Below are 18,803 nucleotides of genomic sequence, written 5' to 3'. Positions count from 1 at the left end.
GGTAATACTAACAAGACTCAGGATAGGACACACATACACGACACACACATATCTTTTGTCTGGTGGCGATCCACCATTGTGTGACAGATGTGTGAACCATTAACCGTCCTTCACATGTTAATCCAGTGTAAACACTTAGAAACTATAAGAAAACAACATTTTACATTACCCTACCGACAACATATACCTTTACACCCTGCAATGTTCGTTGGTAGGGAACCGCTTTTTAGTCATAAATCATTGTTAGCGTTTTTAAAAGAAATTAATAATTTTCATATCATACACCCGGGCATTCCGTAGCACGACCTCTCTAGAGAGGTTTTTGCTGCGGCGGTTACACAAGAAAGCACTTGCCTCACGGCCCTTGGACGCAAGGGTATGAACGAGTGAGGCACTTGTGCTAATGCCATTCATATCCACCATCGTTTTTTATAATCACCAACTCTTGTCATCTATCCTCACCACACACACCTTTCACAGCATGGTCATGATTTTATTACTTGTATGTTTTTACCCGCCTTACGAGGAATTTTATGGCCTTTATACAGCCGCTTATCACAATCATTGTCCATATTCTTAGTAACATGAACTGGCGCTCTTTGGCCGTGAAATGGCCCTTGCGCCACAAAACTTCAAACATCATCATCATCATCGGTATATTTGGCTCGCACGTTCTCGGGAGGCATGACTACCTGCAGCAGCGTTTTCCGCCCGTGCTGAAGAAGTGTTGCTCAGCAGCCCCTTTGAACTCCAGTGTCGCTGATGCGAATGCACCCTCAGTCCATTATCATAATCACGAGATTCATGATTTTCATTCTTGAATGATTGTTTAACTTTCAGTCCTTTGTCTTACGTAAAAGCTGGTGACAAAGTGACTCCGTGAATGGTGAATTAACTGTTGCATTTATCCAACTGTTAAAAAGTACCTCTAAGGCTGTAGGTTGCCACTTGATACAAACAAGCTTTAGTTAAGTTTACATTATTGAGGTATTTTTTGTTGGTAAACGGTAGTGTTACATTGTTAAAGTGTGTGAATATTTGTTAAAATAAAAAGTAGAATCCTAGGCCTGTCATAAAAAAGGTTGCCATACTATTTGCAAACTATTTGAATATTCAATTTGTATGAGATTCTGTTCTATATTTCACTACTCACACACCTTTACTAGGATGCCTTGAATGTGTAAACCATAAACATTAATAAATTATTCATTTAAATTATAATTTTCGATATAATTCAGTCTCATTCAAACGACTGATTTTAAGGTGTATGTGTGTGTTAGCTTGAAAAATCATTCTTGACTTCTTGGTGCACCCATCTACCTTCATTTTCATAATAAACTAAACATAAATGTGAAGATAACATATGGTGCGTAGCTAAGGAAGCACGAAGGTGGGGGTGACTGCAGTAGCTATTTTGTCAGCTCTATGTCAGATGTTTCACCTTCTCCGTTTCACTGACTCTTTTCCTGGGCTACTTTTTTTTCCAAACCAAATTATTAAGTGCTCAACGTTGGGAATCAAAAGACGAGACATAGATAGATGCACAAAGGTTTTTGGTATAATCGAGGCAGTCTCACATGGTCACACGATGATACTTTTACACCATACAGTTCTTTCCATAGTATGCACTAACGGTTCCTATTCTGCTAACTTAAAGCGCCTGTACCTCTCAGAAAAAATTTGGTTGTGGTGACAATGAGAAGATTGTCACCTTGGCTTCAATAAGCATCGTTCTGTCTAATAAAAAAGAAATGATGTTTTTAATTTCGCTCACAGTCGTGAAAGCATGGTCGCTAGTGTCACCCAGCAGCAATTAGGTTCAATGTATTGGAAGCAAAAAAAAAAAAAAAAAGTTTGCAGAGAAGCTTATTGTGCTTGAAAATAAGTAGACCTCGAAATTGTGTTTTATGCACTATTCGCAGCTTTCTTTTTTGTCAAGGTGCGATTTTGTTTTTACTTAGCTTTCCCACGTGTTCAAAGAACCACCCGCTGGCAGTGCCAGCGACACAAGCGCCTGCCTGCCCATGGCGGAAAAACACGAGTCATGCGAGCATGGAGTCAGTGTGGACTGTATAAAATCATACATACAACACAAAAAACCTAAACAGAGTGGAAAAAGAAGGGGCCTTCTCTTCTGTGAAGCACATCTCGTGCTCAATTTAGTTGCACATTTGGCACGTGTAGAACCAATACATTTCCGTTTCGCAACACTGGCGTGCCGCTTTTGCTGGAACATACCAAGTTTTTCCACTTTACTTAGCAGGAGGTTTTCAGGCTATCTAAATATGGAGATTAAAGGAATAATACTTTATTTGACAGTTTTCGAGCTCGAAACAACTATTACTAAACAAAACTTAATGAAGTCTGCATAAAGGGCATGTGGTTCTAGTTCTCAAGTTTCACCAGCAGACTGATTGTCATCGTGTGCAGTAGCCAGTGTTACGGGTGTCCCTACACCAATTGATGATCAAACACAATGCAAACTGAAGATTCCATTGTAAACATTTCTACTTGCTTTCCAGAGAAAAAACACACTGCAAGATTGAACACTTCAGATGGTATGCTTTATATTGTGACACAAAACAAATAGATGATAGACAGTAGAATGGCTAACAATGAAGTGTCAAGAACCACTTTCCAAGGCACAAAAGCATGCCTAAATCTGCAGTGACAATAAATGTGTGATCATAAAGTGTAAACCTAAAATGTGCAATTTAGGACGACTGAGGCTGCGATGTAAAAGTTTTGAAATACTTCTTTTTATTGTTCACTTATGTACAAGGCACTCAAATATAGGTCTCTGCTGGTATCACTACGATGCCTGGTTTGCCGTAATCTATCAAACATCCACACATTGACGGATACTGCAACCAAATCCTGCACCATAACTGCTGGAGGGCCAATATTTTTGTTTTCCCCAAGAGTCCTGCAGGTGGTGCCAGTTGCTCGCGACACTTCAGCCAGGAGGCTTTGTGGGGGGCTATTGCACAAGAGAATCGAATATGAGATTCTGGATTGACAGTGAAGGAGTAATTTCGAGACAAACAAAAAATTTCGATTTGGCTAAAGAACATGGCAGGTCTACTGTGACACTTGACCATGTTGCAAGTGCACATGCAGGCCCAAGTTGCGACTAGCATACAGGTGTGATAAAAATAAAATGAAAAAACCATGACTGTGCAGTTCTGAGGTTGGTAAAGAAACTCATCACAACAAGTGCATACAAGTAAAACCATAGATAATATGTAAATAACTGCAATCGCTAGCTTATCCTTACTAAGACAAAGTGGAACACATTTATGTGCAAAGTGTCATTAGTACAGTAGAAATGCAGGGGGGGGGGGAAAGGGCAATGAAAACGTACAGGAGAAAAAAAAATATAGTATCAAGGCAACTCACACAATCTGTTCTTTGGGTTATTGAAGGTCCCGACGCACATCACCAGTTCTCGTGCACGAAGGAACGTTCTCACTTTGTGACACTTTGAAAAAGACAGCAGAATACAAATGGCCACATTACAGCTACACACCAAACAACGACACGACAGCACTCGCACAAAATGCATCACAAACCTTTTCGACTAACATCGACGTGACCTTCACTTCACCTGTACATATTCGAAAAGCAACTACGGGGACTGCAGGTCAAGCTGTCCAATCATTCTTATTGCAAAGCATTTTTTGTCACGACACCTGTGTAAGTACAAAACTTTATGTCTAGACCAAGATCTTTTTTTTTTCTTTTTGTTACCAAATCTGGACAGGGAACGCAGAAACGGAATGTGTCGGTAACTGAATTCAGCTACAGCCGACAGAAATATTTCGCATTACTTAGACCATTCAATCAGGGGGATTTGAAAAGAACCGCTCGAATTTGCTGGCATTTGCTGTCCGTGCCAGTGTTTACCAAGCCATAGATGATGGGGCTCTGCGAGCAGCTTTTCTTCACCTTGCATTCCATAGCCTACCTTGATTGCAAAGTGAAGCTTGCATTTCGTTTTGAATATTTAGCCACGCGAGTACTCCATACAAAAATGTAGACAGCTGGCTCTACATCAATCTGTGTATTGGTCACAACACTAAGCACTTCTCACAGTTGCTGAATAAACTCTTGGGCTGTTAAATGCTTAGCATTCTTTAAAGCCAGATCGGTAAATAAAAGCAACCACAGTGCTTTTATCTAGTTTATATGAAGCACACTGCATGCTGAATACAAGGCAGAAAAGCTTCAGCAGAATGTTCTAAATGTGTAGACTGTGAAAGTAATACTGCCATGGCACCTAAAATAAATTGGTTACAGCGTGTGCTGTAATAACTTCCTTTTCCCCCGTTTCTTTCAGGTGTTAATATATGTTCACTGCACAATGCAATGACATAGATGAGGTGAGTGTGATGAAATGGGTACACTAAGCATGAACAACGTAGATCTAAAAAAATGGCCACAACCTGCAAGTCCAGACAGTATAAATCTCAAAGCGAAAACAAGCTGGTAGTGACACCGCAAGCATTCTTAAAACAAATTGCAGCAAACAATATAACTTGCTGCCACCAACACCCAGCAACCTTCTATGAAAGGTGGGGTGGTGGCTAGCATGATGGGTTATGCATATAAAATATGAAATCACAGCTCTCAGTGCTAAAAACTCAAAGAAAAAGCAAACAATAACAAAACATAGCAGCTCTAGCTTGTTGAAAGTTACCCTGGGATGTAGGTACTGTGGTTGCCTTTATGGCGTCAGTGTTCTCATTAAATGTGGCCAAGTGTCATCGATGGCAACAAATGCACAGTACTAGTAAAGCTTTCCAAAGAAAAACGTGAAGAATATATTGTGAGGAACCACGACGCTACTTTGGTAAAGCAGCTAACACAAAGAGAAAATATTTTCCTGTTGCGAACACAAAGATTAATGCCCCTGTTTCGCTGATCAAACGAAAATGTTTTGTTATGCCAAGATGGCTTGGGTTCAAATGCTGACCAAGACTGGTGGAACACAAGTGTACTCAGTAGAAATGGCTATGGCTGTTCTAATTTTCAGGTTTTTAGGCCTCATGATTTCTCATTTCATCATTACTGTGTGGCTGCTAACTGGTCACACACTAAATACATTATCATTCTTCACTCTAAAATCAAACTAAATCTATCTGCTACTAACCCCTACAGTTTCTTTTAAAGTTTCACGCTGTGGGCGATGCTTAAAATTATAACAAAGCCGTTCATTCGTGAATTACAAAAAAAAGTGGGAAAACTTGCACATGTGATAGGAGTCTTATTTTCTGGTATAAATTCTGCATACATTTGTGGTGTGAAGATGATGGCAGGAATACACAGCGTCAATCTTAATCTCAATATGGACATACAGACAAGCACAAAAACGGTTCTTTGATAATGGGCACGACAGCACTGATGAGTGCCACTCAGTGACAAAACCACATGTAGCGCCCCCAACTAAGCGATAAAATAAACAAATGGCCAAGGCACCGTTTACATGCAAGAAGTGAATCATGCTCATGCCCCACCGAAAAACAAAACAGACACGCTCAAATCAAAGGGCTCGAGGGTAACGTTAGTACAATTTCCGTGCACAAGACTATCAATACATAAATGTGTTGCACAAAAGCAGCAAACAGTGCTATATTGTGCACTCTGTGTTGTCTAGCAGAGACACTCTAGCAGTACTATAGACAAACATTTAAAAAATTTCTTTCAGCTAGAGTGACTAAGTGTGCTCGTAATGTATCGAGCAATGTAACCAGCGATAGAGGACCAACACAGAAAAGCTTGTGCCACATCCAAAAATTCTCATCTTGTCCATGATGTACGAAGTTTAAATTATTGTACTAGACTTCAAGGTCATGAGATCTTTGAAAACTGTATAGCCACGACTGTGTATCGATGTTGTCGACAGGGGAGCTCACGGACTTTACGACACATTGAAGTATTGACATTGCGTCACTTCAGTAATGGGGAATGATATTATGGTGCCTACCAAGAGTGTGGGAGCTATGTGGTATCCAGTGCGACTATACTTGCTTATATGTACAGGTACTATTAAAATACTGATGAGGTGTTTCACCTCAAAAGCTTAAGGGCTCCTCAGCCAGTCATAATGCAAATTAATAGAGAGTGAAATGAACCCACATTGTTTCTGAAGTGAATATACAACAGCCGAAATCTATAGGCTGCTTGGGGCCATAAGTACAATAAGAGAAAGTCACACCCGACCGGGTGGTATAGGAAAAGTAATGACGAGCTTGTCATAATTTTGATTTTGCTATCAGACTTACAGCTGCATGGAGATGGCTTCGTAGAGATGTTCAGACATTAGCTTTGTCAAGGTGAGCTCTGATGACCAATTACCAGCAGGTACAAAGGCTGACGTAGCCAATCATCAATGGCAACTCACGCTCGCTACAGCTGCTGTAACATGCAATCAGACCAGAGCACTAATAACACAGTACAGCTGCCATGCACTTGCTTACAAGCATAACAAAAGGGCTTGCACTGAAGACTATGAGCTAGGAATAACAAGTTTTTGAGAAACACAGAGGAAAGGAAAGCAAATGATGTAGAAAGGAATAAGGTGAACAGTCCCTCTTCACCACCCCTCCATGGAGTGCACAGGGCATCGCACAGGGTGCACACACACGCGAGCAGTGAGTGGGTTTATTATCACAAATGTGGAACCTCCCTCTCGTCCACCACCTCGTATTCGTCAATGTCAATGTCACTACCTTGGGAGCTGTGTCGGGAGGTGCGAGGACCAACAGCGAGTGGGCGTGACTTGGATGCCTCAGGCTGTCGGGCCGGCCGACGTGATGAGGACAGAGCTTTGACAAGCGTGTCGTCGCCCTCAGAGTCGGAGCTGTCCACCTTGAAGTGTGATGCAGAAAAATGCATGGGTGCCGACGACGCGGACGCAATGGGGGGAAGGAATTCTTCGGAGTCGCACACTTCGCTCAGCGATGGCATGGTCGTTGCATCGGGCAGAAAGCTGTCCAGGTCCGTGTCTTCATCATAGCCTGGAAAGCTGTCTATCCCTTCATAGAAGTGAGCCTCTTCATCTGCAAAGAATGGCGTTGTAACTTCACCCGTTCCTTGTGAATCTGAGTTTACTATGGGAGAACTAACATTCGGGCAAGTTTGATGTGGTTAAACATGTTGAACAGTTCAGCGTGAAATGAAAGAGGACAGAGGAAAAAAAAAGATACACACTAGTAACTAGTCGTCCCAACTTTCAGCAACGATAATGTCACACAGAGGAACACTGAGTGTATACAGTAGACTCTCAGTAAATTAAAATCTGTTCAACAGAACTGCTGCCTAAAGGGAAGAACTGCCTCCAGCCCGATTGGTTTTATACCTGAAATCTGCACCCTTGTTCACCTCTCAGCAAATCGAACTCTAGTTCAACAAAAAACATTTTCCTGGTCTCTTCAGGTTCTGTTTAATTAACAAGAGACTACTGTATCTTTGCTACGTGGAGTAACAATGCGGCCACACATCAAAACAGACTTCTACAAGAGCAGTGGTGCATAGGGCCTTGGCTTCTTGTCTGCCACATTAATTTATTCCAGCCCGGCTGCATAGGCAGTGGCGTTAACGCAATGAGCATCGTAGCAGCACATCAACTGACTGCATTGCCAAATCTATCACTTTTGTGTAGACGACTTGAAAAGTTTTGCTTAGCGACATCATTGTATATAGCTCAGTGCAGGCCCTGGGTTGTATCTATTTCACTTTTTATGAAGAGGATTGGCCATGGAATGGGAGTTCTCAAACTGGTTTCTGCGAAGGACGTCTCAGGGTTGCACAAGTTGTCGGAACAAATTCCATTTCATTCTGATGTCTATTCTAAACTTATGGAGCACAAACATTCCAGTTGATATAATTTGTAGGCACATTTGCCAACACACTAACTTCTGCTTGTGTGAGGCAAAACTTTCTTAACATTTCCCTGCTTACTGGAAGCTCAGATGCTCTGGGCCAGGAAATAAGGGCTTTTTAGGTAAAAAAGAAAATGAGTTGTGTATAAGTGACACTTCTGTGGTTTTGCATGCTTCTGAATTTGAATTCTGTACTCTGGTGGATCAGAAGCAGCTTTGCAATGCTCTCACGTTTGATGCATGAAGCAGTGCTGTTTGCGCATGTTGTGTGGCTTATATATTTTTCTACCATGCCCTCATGTTTGATGCATGAAGCAGTGCTGTTTGCGCATGTTGTGTGGCTTATATACTTTTCTACCATTCTCCTGCAAATGAAATTAACTGAGAATAATGCTTTGATCTAGAGCCTCTTCGTGCTTCAGGTGGTGCTTTGGCATATAAATTTTTCCCTCATATTATCTACCAACTAACCCAGGAAAAAGTTCTTCTAGCTTAAAACTGACACAATTTCTAGGCACCCCAAAGAGACATTTTTCATTTCCACGGAGTGCACTATCAATGACCTCCACACACCGGAGCCAGACAATACACACAAAATATTTTACATTAGTTTTCAAGTTTTTGCCCCCTAGTTTTCGTTGGTTGATTGGCATGACAGAGTTTAGATATTGAGAAATGTGCACACCAGACAGTGGATGAAATGCATGAAAAACGCTAACTGCATTGAAATTTACAAATCCAGGACTGCCTATTCGCTGGCAAGCGCGGATTTACAAGCACACATCCTCATATGAAAATAAGGGCAAAAACTTTTTCCAGCTTTGGTATTTATAACCCTTATTGATTATTGCTTTTTTGCAACGCATCTATTTTTACCTCGAGCGCAGAATTTTGCATGCAGGATGTTTATGTCAATGCTGTTCGACTGAACCTGGACTTTTCACTGTGCTCAAAATTTAGCTTCTGTTGTTCCGTTTGAGTGACAAACCTTCGCAAGCAGAGGCCCTGTTTCTGTTTTTGTGCCTGTCCCATTTGATGGCGACTGCCACGTGCGCTCCTGAACACCATCTCATCAAATCTGCCTCTATTATGAAGATACGGCATATGCGTGTGTGTGTCCCCTCTAGTGGCAAAGTAAAGTTACAAAATGGTGTGTTAGGGTCTTTGCACGTCTTTCCTTTTGGAATCCTTCGTTATGACAGGCTCCGTCTCGGGTCACCATGCAGAGCTTCGTGCCATTCATAAACGGCAGAGACCAGCACAAGAAAAAAACGTGGATTGTCAAACTTTTCGATGACATGCTATTGTCTTGAATTGTGACCAAATTATTTTCGAGGACCCCAGCTGTCAAGACGTTTTATTTTATTTGCCACGACAATAGATTACCTCCTTCTCCTGTTTCCTATTGATCACAAGCTGCAACTTACACAAAGCAACTCTAAACAATAAACCAACGTTAGCCAATTATCCACGACAATGCTATAAATAGAAAAGTATACCAACAAGCCGAGCTAATCGCAGTCTACTTATACGTCAAACACACAGGTGAACTCAGCTCATATAGATTTCAAGGGGGACGTTAGAAAGGATAAGACACCAACCCAGGGAATCAAGAGGTGGTGCGGTGGCAAGACCTTCAGGCATAAGCGATGTTTCGCTGTGCGTGCTCGACTTTGTGTCAGACTCGAGAGAAAGGCTGAACTGCTTTGCTAAAACCTGTTTGTCCATCTTGGGTAGAAACTCCTCCAGCTCGTCTTCCTCTTCATTGTTAGTGGGAACAGACACCTCACCACCACCATCACCTGAACAGCACAGGATGGGTGCAAGAATATAGTGTTAAAAATGAAACTGAGAGGCAAGTCAGCAGTCACGGAGACTGCTGCCATTGTTAAAAACCACGTCCAGATTATTGAGTTACACAATGAGAATGGAGTGGCTGCAGTGCCCAACTTTTTAGCGAACACGCCTGTTATACTGAAGGGCTTGCGTCAGTGAAAAAAAAGCATGCAGCACCGCAAATTTTCGTATTCTCGAATTGTTTCCTTGAAAATGACATTCATTTACCCAGGTTTGAGCAAGGTAATTTTTGTTGCACAGTTGTCACTTTAGAGACACTCCAAGCATTGCATCATGTATGTTAAGTACCTAAAACTTGAGTGACGTACAAAAAGCGCATAGTTCACTGAATTTTCATGTGTCCTCTGCGAGCAATTGTTGCCAGTGAACAGTAAAGAAACACTATCCACTGAATTGTGAATGCAAAACACCTCAATTGCATGGTTCTGTTAGGAAAACTGCAGTGGTAGTGTTTCACACTTGAGAGGCTTCCACTATTCACAAGTGCCCGAGTCAGTGACAACAGGAACATGTATTGAAAAAAACCACACTGTGTTTTTTTTTTTTTCAGCATCATCATAAATAAGACAATGTCAGCGACCTTAGACTTGCCAACCATGCTGTAAACTGAGAAAGCACCTGCCCGACATTGAGAGACTGTGACAATACGCATGAGTACTGATAGGTGGCTGGTAGAAAGTGCCGTCTGTGCCAGAAGCTTCAGTGCTTTTCATTTAAATACAGTGTAACTTGCATTAATTGCTGAAGTTTCTTGAATTCTGTTCACAAATGCACCTTTGGAAAATAGCATCTAATGAAATTGTTCTAGGAACTCATGAAGCCTCAATACAGAAAAATACATAGACCTCAATACAGAAAAAAAAGGCATTTGCCAAACGTGTTTCATCATAAGCCCGACTTGGTCAGGTCAAATTTAAATTGCATTTATGAACAGTAGTATACCCTAGCTGTTTTGTGATAAAATATTGGGTTAGTGAAGCACACTTCAGTGAAACGAGTGAATTTAATAACCACATTGCAGAGAAAATGCAAATACATGATGCATGCTCTAGCTATTTTTGCAGCGACTTGACGAGATGCTAAAAACAATTTATCGCAATGCTTTCCCAAATTTTTTCTAGGGACTAGTACAGCGGTGGAAAAAAATTTTCGCTCCTTGGAGCAGGTCCTGGAGTAGAAAAGATAGCCCTTTGAGGCAGCTTCAAGTGTTTCCGTAGCAGGTGAGATGCTAGTTTGGAGAAGCTACTGGCGTTTTGGAGCAGATTGCAAGATTGCAAAGTATGCCTTACTACTTCTGCAATTAAAAGCAGTATTGAAGCATTTCTTAAATGTTAATATTTATTATGAGAGATATTTCAGTCAACACTCAACGTGAATGGCAAGAAAACAACAACTAAAAAGATTATTGGCTTTTGAATGTGCCGTGATGTGAGCTATGTATTTGAAATGAAGTCTCTGTCATTTTCAATTTTCCACCAAAACAGCCTGCACTTAAAAAAAAAAAAGAGAAAGAAGAAACAGGCTTAATGAGCTAAATGCTTGATATGCATATTGTTGCATAAATGAAATTAGAACCAATAAAGCAGCACACTAGCATACTGGGATGAAAGTATAAATTGTTTTCGGTTTCTTTAGTGCAGCAAGGAGGCATCACGGTTAAAGTTCCCATTATCATCATTTCCCTGCCATTTCAAAGCACGTTCAAGGCGGAGACTTAAAAAAAAACAAGAAATACAATCTGGAGCAGTACTTAAATCACTGCTAGCAGGAAAATTCACTGCTAACAATAGGGGTTAGTAAATGTCAGGACAAAGATGCCCAAGTTGCAGTGAAAGCATGTGCACCCATAGGCTTTTATCGAAGCACAGGAGAAGACGTACAGGGCTCTTGCATGCTGGCATTGGGACATAATGGCTTGAATATAAAATCTATCTGACTTGGTTAAAATGTGAAATGTGCTGTTACTTTATAATTGTTAATTGTCGGAAGTCGTTGACACTGCAATAAAAAAGGAATAAAATTTGGATGCGGCAAACACATACCTCTCTCAGCACTGATGAAGGTGCTGAGAAAAACACAATAATGATCTCCACATAGGTAACCAATACTTATGAATTCTTAGCCTGTATTAACAGCCACATGGATTACTAACTAGCCTGTTGCAAGTTGTCCTAAACAACAATAAAAATGAAAAAAAAAAAATCAGTACACTTCAGTCGTTTGAATTCTTTTTGTCCACACATTTAGGGAAAAAAATGTGCATGCCCTAGAGATACACTGTATAAGAAATATTGTTAATTAGCCAGAACTCATTACAAGTGTGCAAAAGTTGTCATGAATACAAAAGTCCTTGCTTTTCAATTTATTTACTCAAGAATGTACTATTCCCATCTGCCAAACATTCAGAAGACTAAGCAAGTGCTAAAGAATAGAAAAGGATGAAAGTAATATCAACGAGATTCTAATACAGGACGAGCTGCGCTGCCTGTGCAGGGGCGCCAGTGCCCTTGTGAATGCACAAAAAAACGCACAAGGCAGTAACTCATGCGTTTTGAACACACACAGATTCGAACCTCATACATACCCCCTTTGAACGTAGTCGCTGCAAATACCCTATAAAGTCAAAGTTCAATGCATTCGCTAACCACTCAAACCATAGTGCTTCATCCTATGCCTACCTGTTGGTACGTATCCTGTGTGGTGCGATAACTGTTGGTTTACTGCACCAATGAACTCAGCGCGACCCTCGCTCGGATATTGCGCGGCTACGACGTCCAAGTGGCTCACGTTCCGACACGGAAGCTCCGAGGCAGTCTTACAAATGTCAGATAAGTTGGACAGACATGATTTTCCCAGCGTGGTGTATAAAATTCCTTGCAAAGACTGTGAATACGGATACATTGGCGAAACGGGCAATTACAAAAGAAGGCTCCAAGAACATTTTAATGACGTCAAGAACAAGAAAGTAGCTTCTAATGCCCTCGCAGATCATGTTGCGTCTACTGGGCACGCTATCAACTGGGATAAAGCCTGCATCATTGCCACAGAAAGAAAGTTGTTACCACGATTGCACATGGAATCTCTGGCCATTCAAACTACTGCGCATACGTTGAACAGAAATATTAGGACACTGCCCCCTGTGTACGCGCGATGTCTGCAACACATGATTAAACATGCACAAGAAGAGCGCACTACGCCATTTGCTGTCACTGTGAACAAGGCTCCCGTGTGGGGAGCCGAAACGTTTTTTTAAGTTTTGTGTATTTCACCTTGGTCGGCGTTTTTGTTTTTGTTATTTTGCACTATGTTTGTCCCTGACCAGACGGGATTCCGTCGGACTCTTGACTATATAAACCAATGAGCTTGCCAACGCAATAATGTGCCGCGAGAGGTTTTCCATCGTTATAAAAAAATCAAAGATCTGTTGATCAATGATTTTGGCGTCGGCTTGATTGCGACAAAGCCTTTGCGGAGGGGTATTGGAAGAAAATGAAGGAGGGATAATCGCCACCAACAACCCTATTACCTTCAGCTATCTGCTTGGCCACGTGTGCCACTGCCCAGTGGCCAATTGCCGTGGCTTTGTGATGTGAGGTAGTGCAGCATCACTTTGTAGAAAGGAAGGCAGCTTGTTGCAGAGTTCAGCATCGTGGGCGCCAAGAAAACTTGCTGCACTGATGCTTATCACGTCAAGCGCGTGCGTACTGTACAGCAAGCATAGGATTGTTGCAATCAAAGCGCATGCTTTTTTTTAGGTGGCCAGGCAAACATTCCTTCGTCCGCTGCGACAGAGCATTGTAGAGGTGCCGAATGCAGATTGCTTGCAGGAAGCTTGTTGTCGCTGTGATTACCCGACTATCTAAATGCTGCATTTGCGCACGACCTGGAGTGGAGTGGGAATGAATAACACTTGCACGGCAAATGCATGCATACGGCACAACAAGCAGCCCTGCAGTGATGTGAGCCGAGTAGGCGACGCAATGAATGCAACTACGGTCAGGCACAATTGGTACATGGCCGTACCGTGTTTCAATGAATGTATGCCAGTTTCCACTCAGTGGCAGATTGCAGTAGGGACACGTGCACACATGTAACGCAGAGAGCCGATACTGTCCATGCTGTTAGTGTGTCAATTGCTGTGTATCCCAAACTCTACAATAGTTTTGAAATGCTCCTTGGCATCACTACTGCACGATATTGGAAGGCGGTGTGAGAAAGCCAGATTCTTTTCTGACTTTGACAAAAAGGAAGTAATAGCGCTGGGATGAGTACATGACATGGTATTTCTTGTAGCTACGTATTAACGAGGTTACGCATTACAGAAATAAGCCACTTAAACTAAGTCTATAAGCCCATCCCTGTGCAAAAAAGATTTTACAGTCTTAATTTTTTTAGATTGTTGTCAAAACACGCCTTAAATTAGCACAAAAAGTGGAGTAAGAAACTGAAAACAGCCGACTCTACTTGCCTTGCAGCTTCCTCCTTGGTGGCTTCCCAGATGCAATTCTCACAAGCGCATCAAACTGTTCATACCATGTGTCTGGTATCACATAAAGAGCAATTCCAGGGCCAAGGGTAACAACCATCACTGAAAAAACAAACAGCCTCAAGTAAGATGGATGTAGGGTAGACTTCAGTGTCGGTGAAAAGTGAAAAGGGGTGCCTGTGAACTTACACAGGCTGTACAGTATGAGGACGCCAGACATCATTCTTCCCAACACAGCCGTCATGGCAAAAGTTGATGTCGCCAGAAAGCAGAACTGCAGAAAAAGATAAATCAACGGCAGTCACGAACGAGATTAGGACGGAGGGGGTTTTACAACAATTGACATGACACGTGATCAATGACGAATTCCACTGGTTGGGCTGGAGCAAGTTCTTATGCATCCTGTCCGATAATATGATTCCACTAGTCAAATCTAAGCAAGCTTGCGTATTCCACTGACCGATGATGGAGCGTTCTGCATTGCTTAATCATGCCGAGGTGGATTTCGTCAAAATTTCAGCAACGTGGAGCTGTCATTTCCGGTGGAATCGGGCAACTCTAGTTTTCAGCGTCTTTGAGGTGGTGCCTGATCACCCTGTGCACTTGTTTACATTTACATGCAAGAAAACGGCACACTTTGCAGCGGTGATCCATAGAAACACACATAGCGAAAGCACAAATAGCTGCATAAAACAACTTCCGGGGCGACCCAACGAGGAGTATTCACGTGTTCCAATGCCAGATTTGGCTTTGTACGATCCAAATGTTCACTCAAGGATTTCGAGCCCTGCTAGATATCTCCCAGCGGAATTTGCCCTAACATGACAGCTTCGTAGTACTCTGCCACCACAAAGAACACTGGGGGCACAAAAACACATACTGCTGTAAACATACACTTCAAAGGTACCATATCTTCTCGCACATAACGAGAAAAAAGAAAGAAAAAAGGAAAAAGAGGGGAGGAATGTGCTCAACTCTTTCAGATGCTTTTTGCAAAATCATGTGCACCACTTGCTTTTTGTTAGTTCAGTTAACTAGTGGCTAAAAGAGCGTAAGTTACATTGACCCCACAATGAATTAAACCTCTCGCATCATAAACGTGTCTTCATTTAATTTTACTTTGCAGTGTAATGTTGAATATAATCACACTGCTAAAGGCACTAGCATGTTCCATAGATAGCTCGATGTGCCACTCGCCATGGGCCAACACAGAAGTCAAATTTTTCTTTGCACAAAATAAACATAACGAAAAATTAATTAACACTGTTTATAATTTGAGATTTGACTACACAAAAACAGAGCATGAATGACTTCAGAATAAAAAATGTTTCATTACAATTTCATTAAAATTAGTCCCTGCTCCACACAGAAATCAACATATTAGTATCAGATTATTTTTGCTAAAATAGAATATTCAGTGCGTTACAATAATGCTATGATACTTATTCATTTGCAGACAGACCTTCATAGGTGACACATCGAAGGCTTAGAAAGCGGGGGTGGGGGTGGCGGTTACATACATTTTTTTTCCTTTTTGTCGGCTTAAAGTTAGGATCACGGCTTATGCATGAGAAAATATGGTAACTTTGAACCCAGCAGAAATCCTACAACCTCCCACGTGCAATGTCACTGATGACGACAGATTTCTACCGACAGATTTCGCCACATTTCTACCAAGTTTAAAGATTCTGAATCCGGATGTTTATCGAAACACAAGAGAGGGGAGCCGGAAGGGGGTTCCCTCTCTCTCTTCCACTTAGTTTTTTTCACAAGAAATACACATCGCCAAAAACAAAAGGGGAGGGGGGGACAGCCCCGTAAACCTAAACATAACATTTTTTTCCGACAAAAGAACTCCCCTTCACACGCTAACGGATCAATAAGGGCCGACGCAGCTGGATGTCGCGAAAGTGCGCGACAAAGCTTCGCTTGAGGGCAACTGACAAGTGCCCTCAAGCGAAGCTTTGTCGCTGCTACATCGTAGTCATATGTTACGACATGAACACAGAAATGCTTCATGCCTCTATGTTAAGCCTCTATCGCATTTAATCTACTACTGTGTTAGCCACCTATTTTCGAAACTCGTAGTCTCTAATAATAATAATAATCGTATTGAAGTGACCGCAGTTTTGCTCATTGTGGTTGCGGCAAACGATAGTTCCACGTGTGCGCTGGCCGCGCATGTACCTTCAAAACTATGTCGCTTTTTACAATCAGTGAATGCATCTGTTGTGCTTTTGTTGTTAGCGTTAAAAAGAAGTGTCGCTTTTACAGGGTGAGCGTTGGACTGCGTTGGAGTTTTGTCCAACACAGCCTTTTTGGAGTTCTGTTTGATAGTGTTGAATGACCACTGTTTCGTTGGGCACGTGTGTTCTCTCGAAGTTTCCAGCAGGTTGCTATCAGCCATCGCTCAATGATTTGCTACCAAAGTTCTTATCACCCGGTGCGACACGCCAAAGTGTTCAGCACATCCGAATTTTCACCCACTGGACACAGCAGAACTCCACAGGGGAATTTGGTGGATTTGTATCACCGAGATTCTACTGAATGTTTAAATCAATGACTCCATATTCACTTAAATTATTATTCGATATAGCAATAGTTTTGCAAGAAGTGTGGATTCGATAGGGTACAATTTTTGCTAATGCGGCCAGATCACGCATAGGAATTTTAATTTCCAGGAAATTTTTCAGCAAGCCTAACAAATGTAAGAAATGGCCGAAGTCCGGGAGTCTCCCGGAAAATCCAGGAGACTTGGTAGATATGCACACATGTACACTGTTCATTTCTTTCAACGCAGAAAAGAGAAAGAATGAAAAAAAAAAGTTATGGGCAGGGCACTTTCACCAAAACCATCCCAACACAACAGAAAACGAAAAACTGAGGTATAATGTATATTCCTTGTAAGCTCTTCTACAAACCGTTGAGAAATGCGCTGAGAATGTTCCCTTAATCCTCATCTTTTCTGTGGCAGCAGCACTTAATACTGAAGAACAAAAATCTAGATATTCCCACACATGTAGGCCAGTCGATTCCTCAATCATTTGAAAGCATAGAAAGCATCCATTTTCAAACTAATGTAACCTTTCATGTATAATATGTAGTTTTTTAATGCACTAATGGCCAACCTTCGATGACAATAGAAAGCATTGCTATAGAGATGGGAGTGCTCACATATGCAACACAGTAGAACCCCACTGTTATGTCCCCGTGCCACTTTATTTTCTTCCCCTCTTTTTACGTACGTATAGGGCATAATGCAAGCATGCTATAAGTGCATAGTTATTTCACGCCTCGAAACGTTGGAGTCAACAGGATCGCATACAACAATTACGTTTCAGTTAACGATGCTGTTTTTACATACCCAGTTTTATCATCGATGAGATAATAAAAGTGTGCGCCACTGCAGTCACCAGCTAAAAAGTATACGAGGGGTTCAGCGTTCTCTGGGGGTGACTTTATGGGACACTTTCACTTTTACAAGGCGTGCAGTCATCTATTAGCCCCACTGATCTGTGACTGTGCCAGCCGTGCTAAAACAGTGTGCCAAAAATGTTACCACTTGCAGACCCTTCAGCAATCTAGCAATAATGTCATAAAAGCATCGCTGCGTGTGGTCACTTGAAAATACTGCCCATAGCGTCGGAACTGACATTCTCATCAACTGTGAAGGCAACAGATTTATTTGAAAGGAATATACACCTAAGTGATTATAATCCCGGCTGTGGCAGCTGCATTTCCGATGGAGGCGGAAATGTTGTAGGCCCGTGTGCTCAGATTTGGGTGCACGTTAAAGAACCTCAGGTGGTCAAAATTTCCGGAGCCCTCCACTACGGCGTCTCTCATAATCAAATAGTGGTTTTGGGACGTTAAACCCCACAAATCAATCAATCAATCACTTAAGTGATTATGGCAAGAACTATACCTGTGCTGTGTGTTACAATGCAGCACACGACACAACAGGTCTCTAACTAGCACAAGAAAATTAGTCTCAAGACAGTAATGCCAGCCAACTAACCCACCAACACTCATCTCTTAATACTGCAGATGCCCGTATGTCTGGTCATGAAAAAAATTCAGCAGCCAACGCTTCACAATTCTTATTTCTTTAATGCACGGGCACAGAGGCAGATCTGTGTGCACTTTTCAGGTTTTTTTTTATTTCTTGGCAGTTGCTTTTCATTTTCATGGCTCTCACTTTTTTATGAGGTCCCCTGATAAATATATCAGTGAAATACTCTTTTATTGTGACAAACATCTTGGTGGAGTGTTGGTGTTTTATAGATAAGTACCCAAAACCATGCCAGTAATGCCCAAAGCCCGAGTGCTACCGATGAACAAGCCTTCAGAACTCTTTTTCGAGCATACTTTTCATCGTTTAGGAAGAACACAACTCACCAGTCCTTGGTTGGTCTTTCGTAGGAGAATCACATTTGCTACCCACTTTCTTGTGCTCTCGGACCAGTCTGTGATGTACCGGCTCAGTTCGGGCACACTGAAGACTTGAGGGTGCACAGGGGTCCACCTAAAAGGTAGCGCTACTCTGTAGATCATATGGTACACCTCAATATCAGCTA

The 18,803-nt window shown here is 41.8% G+C and overlaps 1 protein-coding gene across 2 annotated transcripts in view; it reads right to left on the bottom strand.

The window, feature by feature from the left end:
- Nucleotides 1-2,737: 2,737 nt before the first annotated feature.
- LOC119184683 (reticulophagy regulator 3) overlaps nucleotides 2,738-18,803 on the bottom strand; it is a 30,800-nt gene continuing 14,734 nt past the window's right edge. Inside the window, exons 3-9 of one of the 2 annotated variants that reach the window (XM_037433991.2) lie at nucleotides 18,625-18,751; nucleotides 14,416-14,500; nucleotides 14,209-14,328; nucleotides 9,485-9,685; nucleotides 6,732-7,061; nucleotides 3,400-3,481; nucleotides 2,738-2,980 (exon numbers count right to left, since the gene is read on the bottom strand). In XM_037433991.2, the coding sequence (XP_037289888.2) occupies nucleotides 3,417-3,481; nucleotides 6,732-7,061; nucleotides 9,485-9,685; nucleotides 14,209-14,328; nucleotides 14,416-14,500; nucleotides 18,625-18,751 (928 nt within the window). In that variant the 3' untranslated portion in view covers nucleotides 2,738-2,980; nucleotides 3,400-3,416. Of the gene's footprint in view, nucleotides 2,981-3,270; nucleotides 3,482-6,731; nucleotides 7,062-9,484; nucleotides 9,686-14,208; nucleotides 14,329-14,415; nucleotides 14,501-18,624; nucleotides 18,752-18,803 lie in introns of those variants that run through there. The other variant, XM_037433995.2, reaches the window with a different exon arrangement.

This window comes from Rhipicephalus microplus, chromosome 1 (genome assembly GCF_043290135.1).
Source record: "Rhipicephalus microplus isolate Deutch F79 chromosome 1, USDA_Rmic, whole genome shotgun sequence".
In the NCBI taxonomy this organism is placed as follows: Eukaryota; Metazoa; Arthropoda; class Arachnida; order Ixodida; family Ixodidae; genus Rhipicephalus; species Rhipicephalus microplus.
The sequence above is the reverse complement of the archived record's forward strand: the minus strand, read 5'-3'. Positions and strand labels throughout refer to the sequence as shown.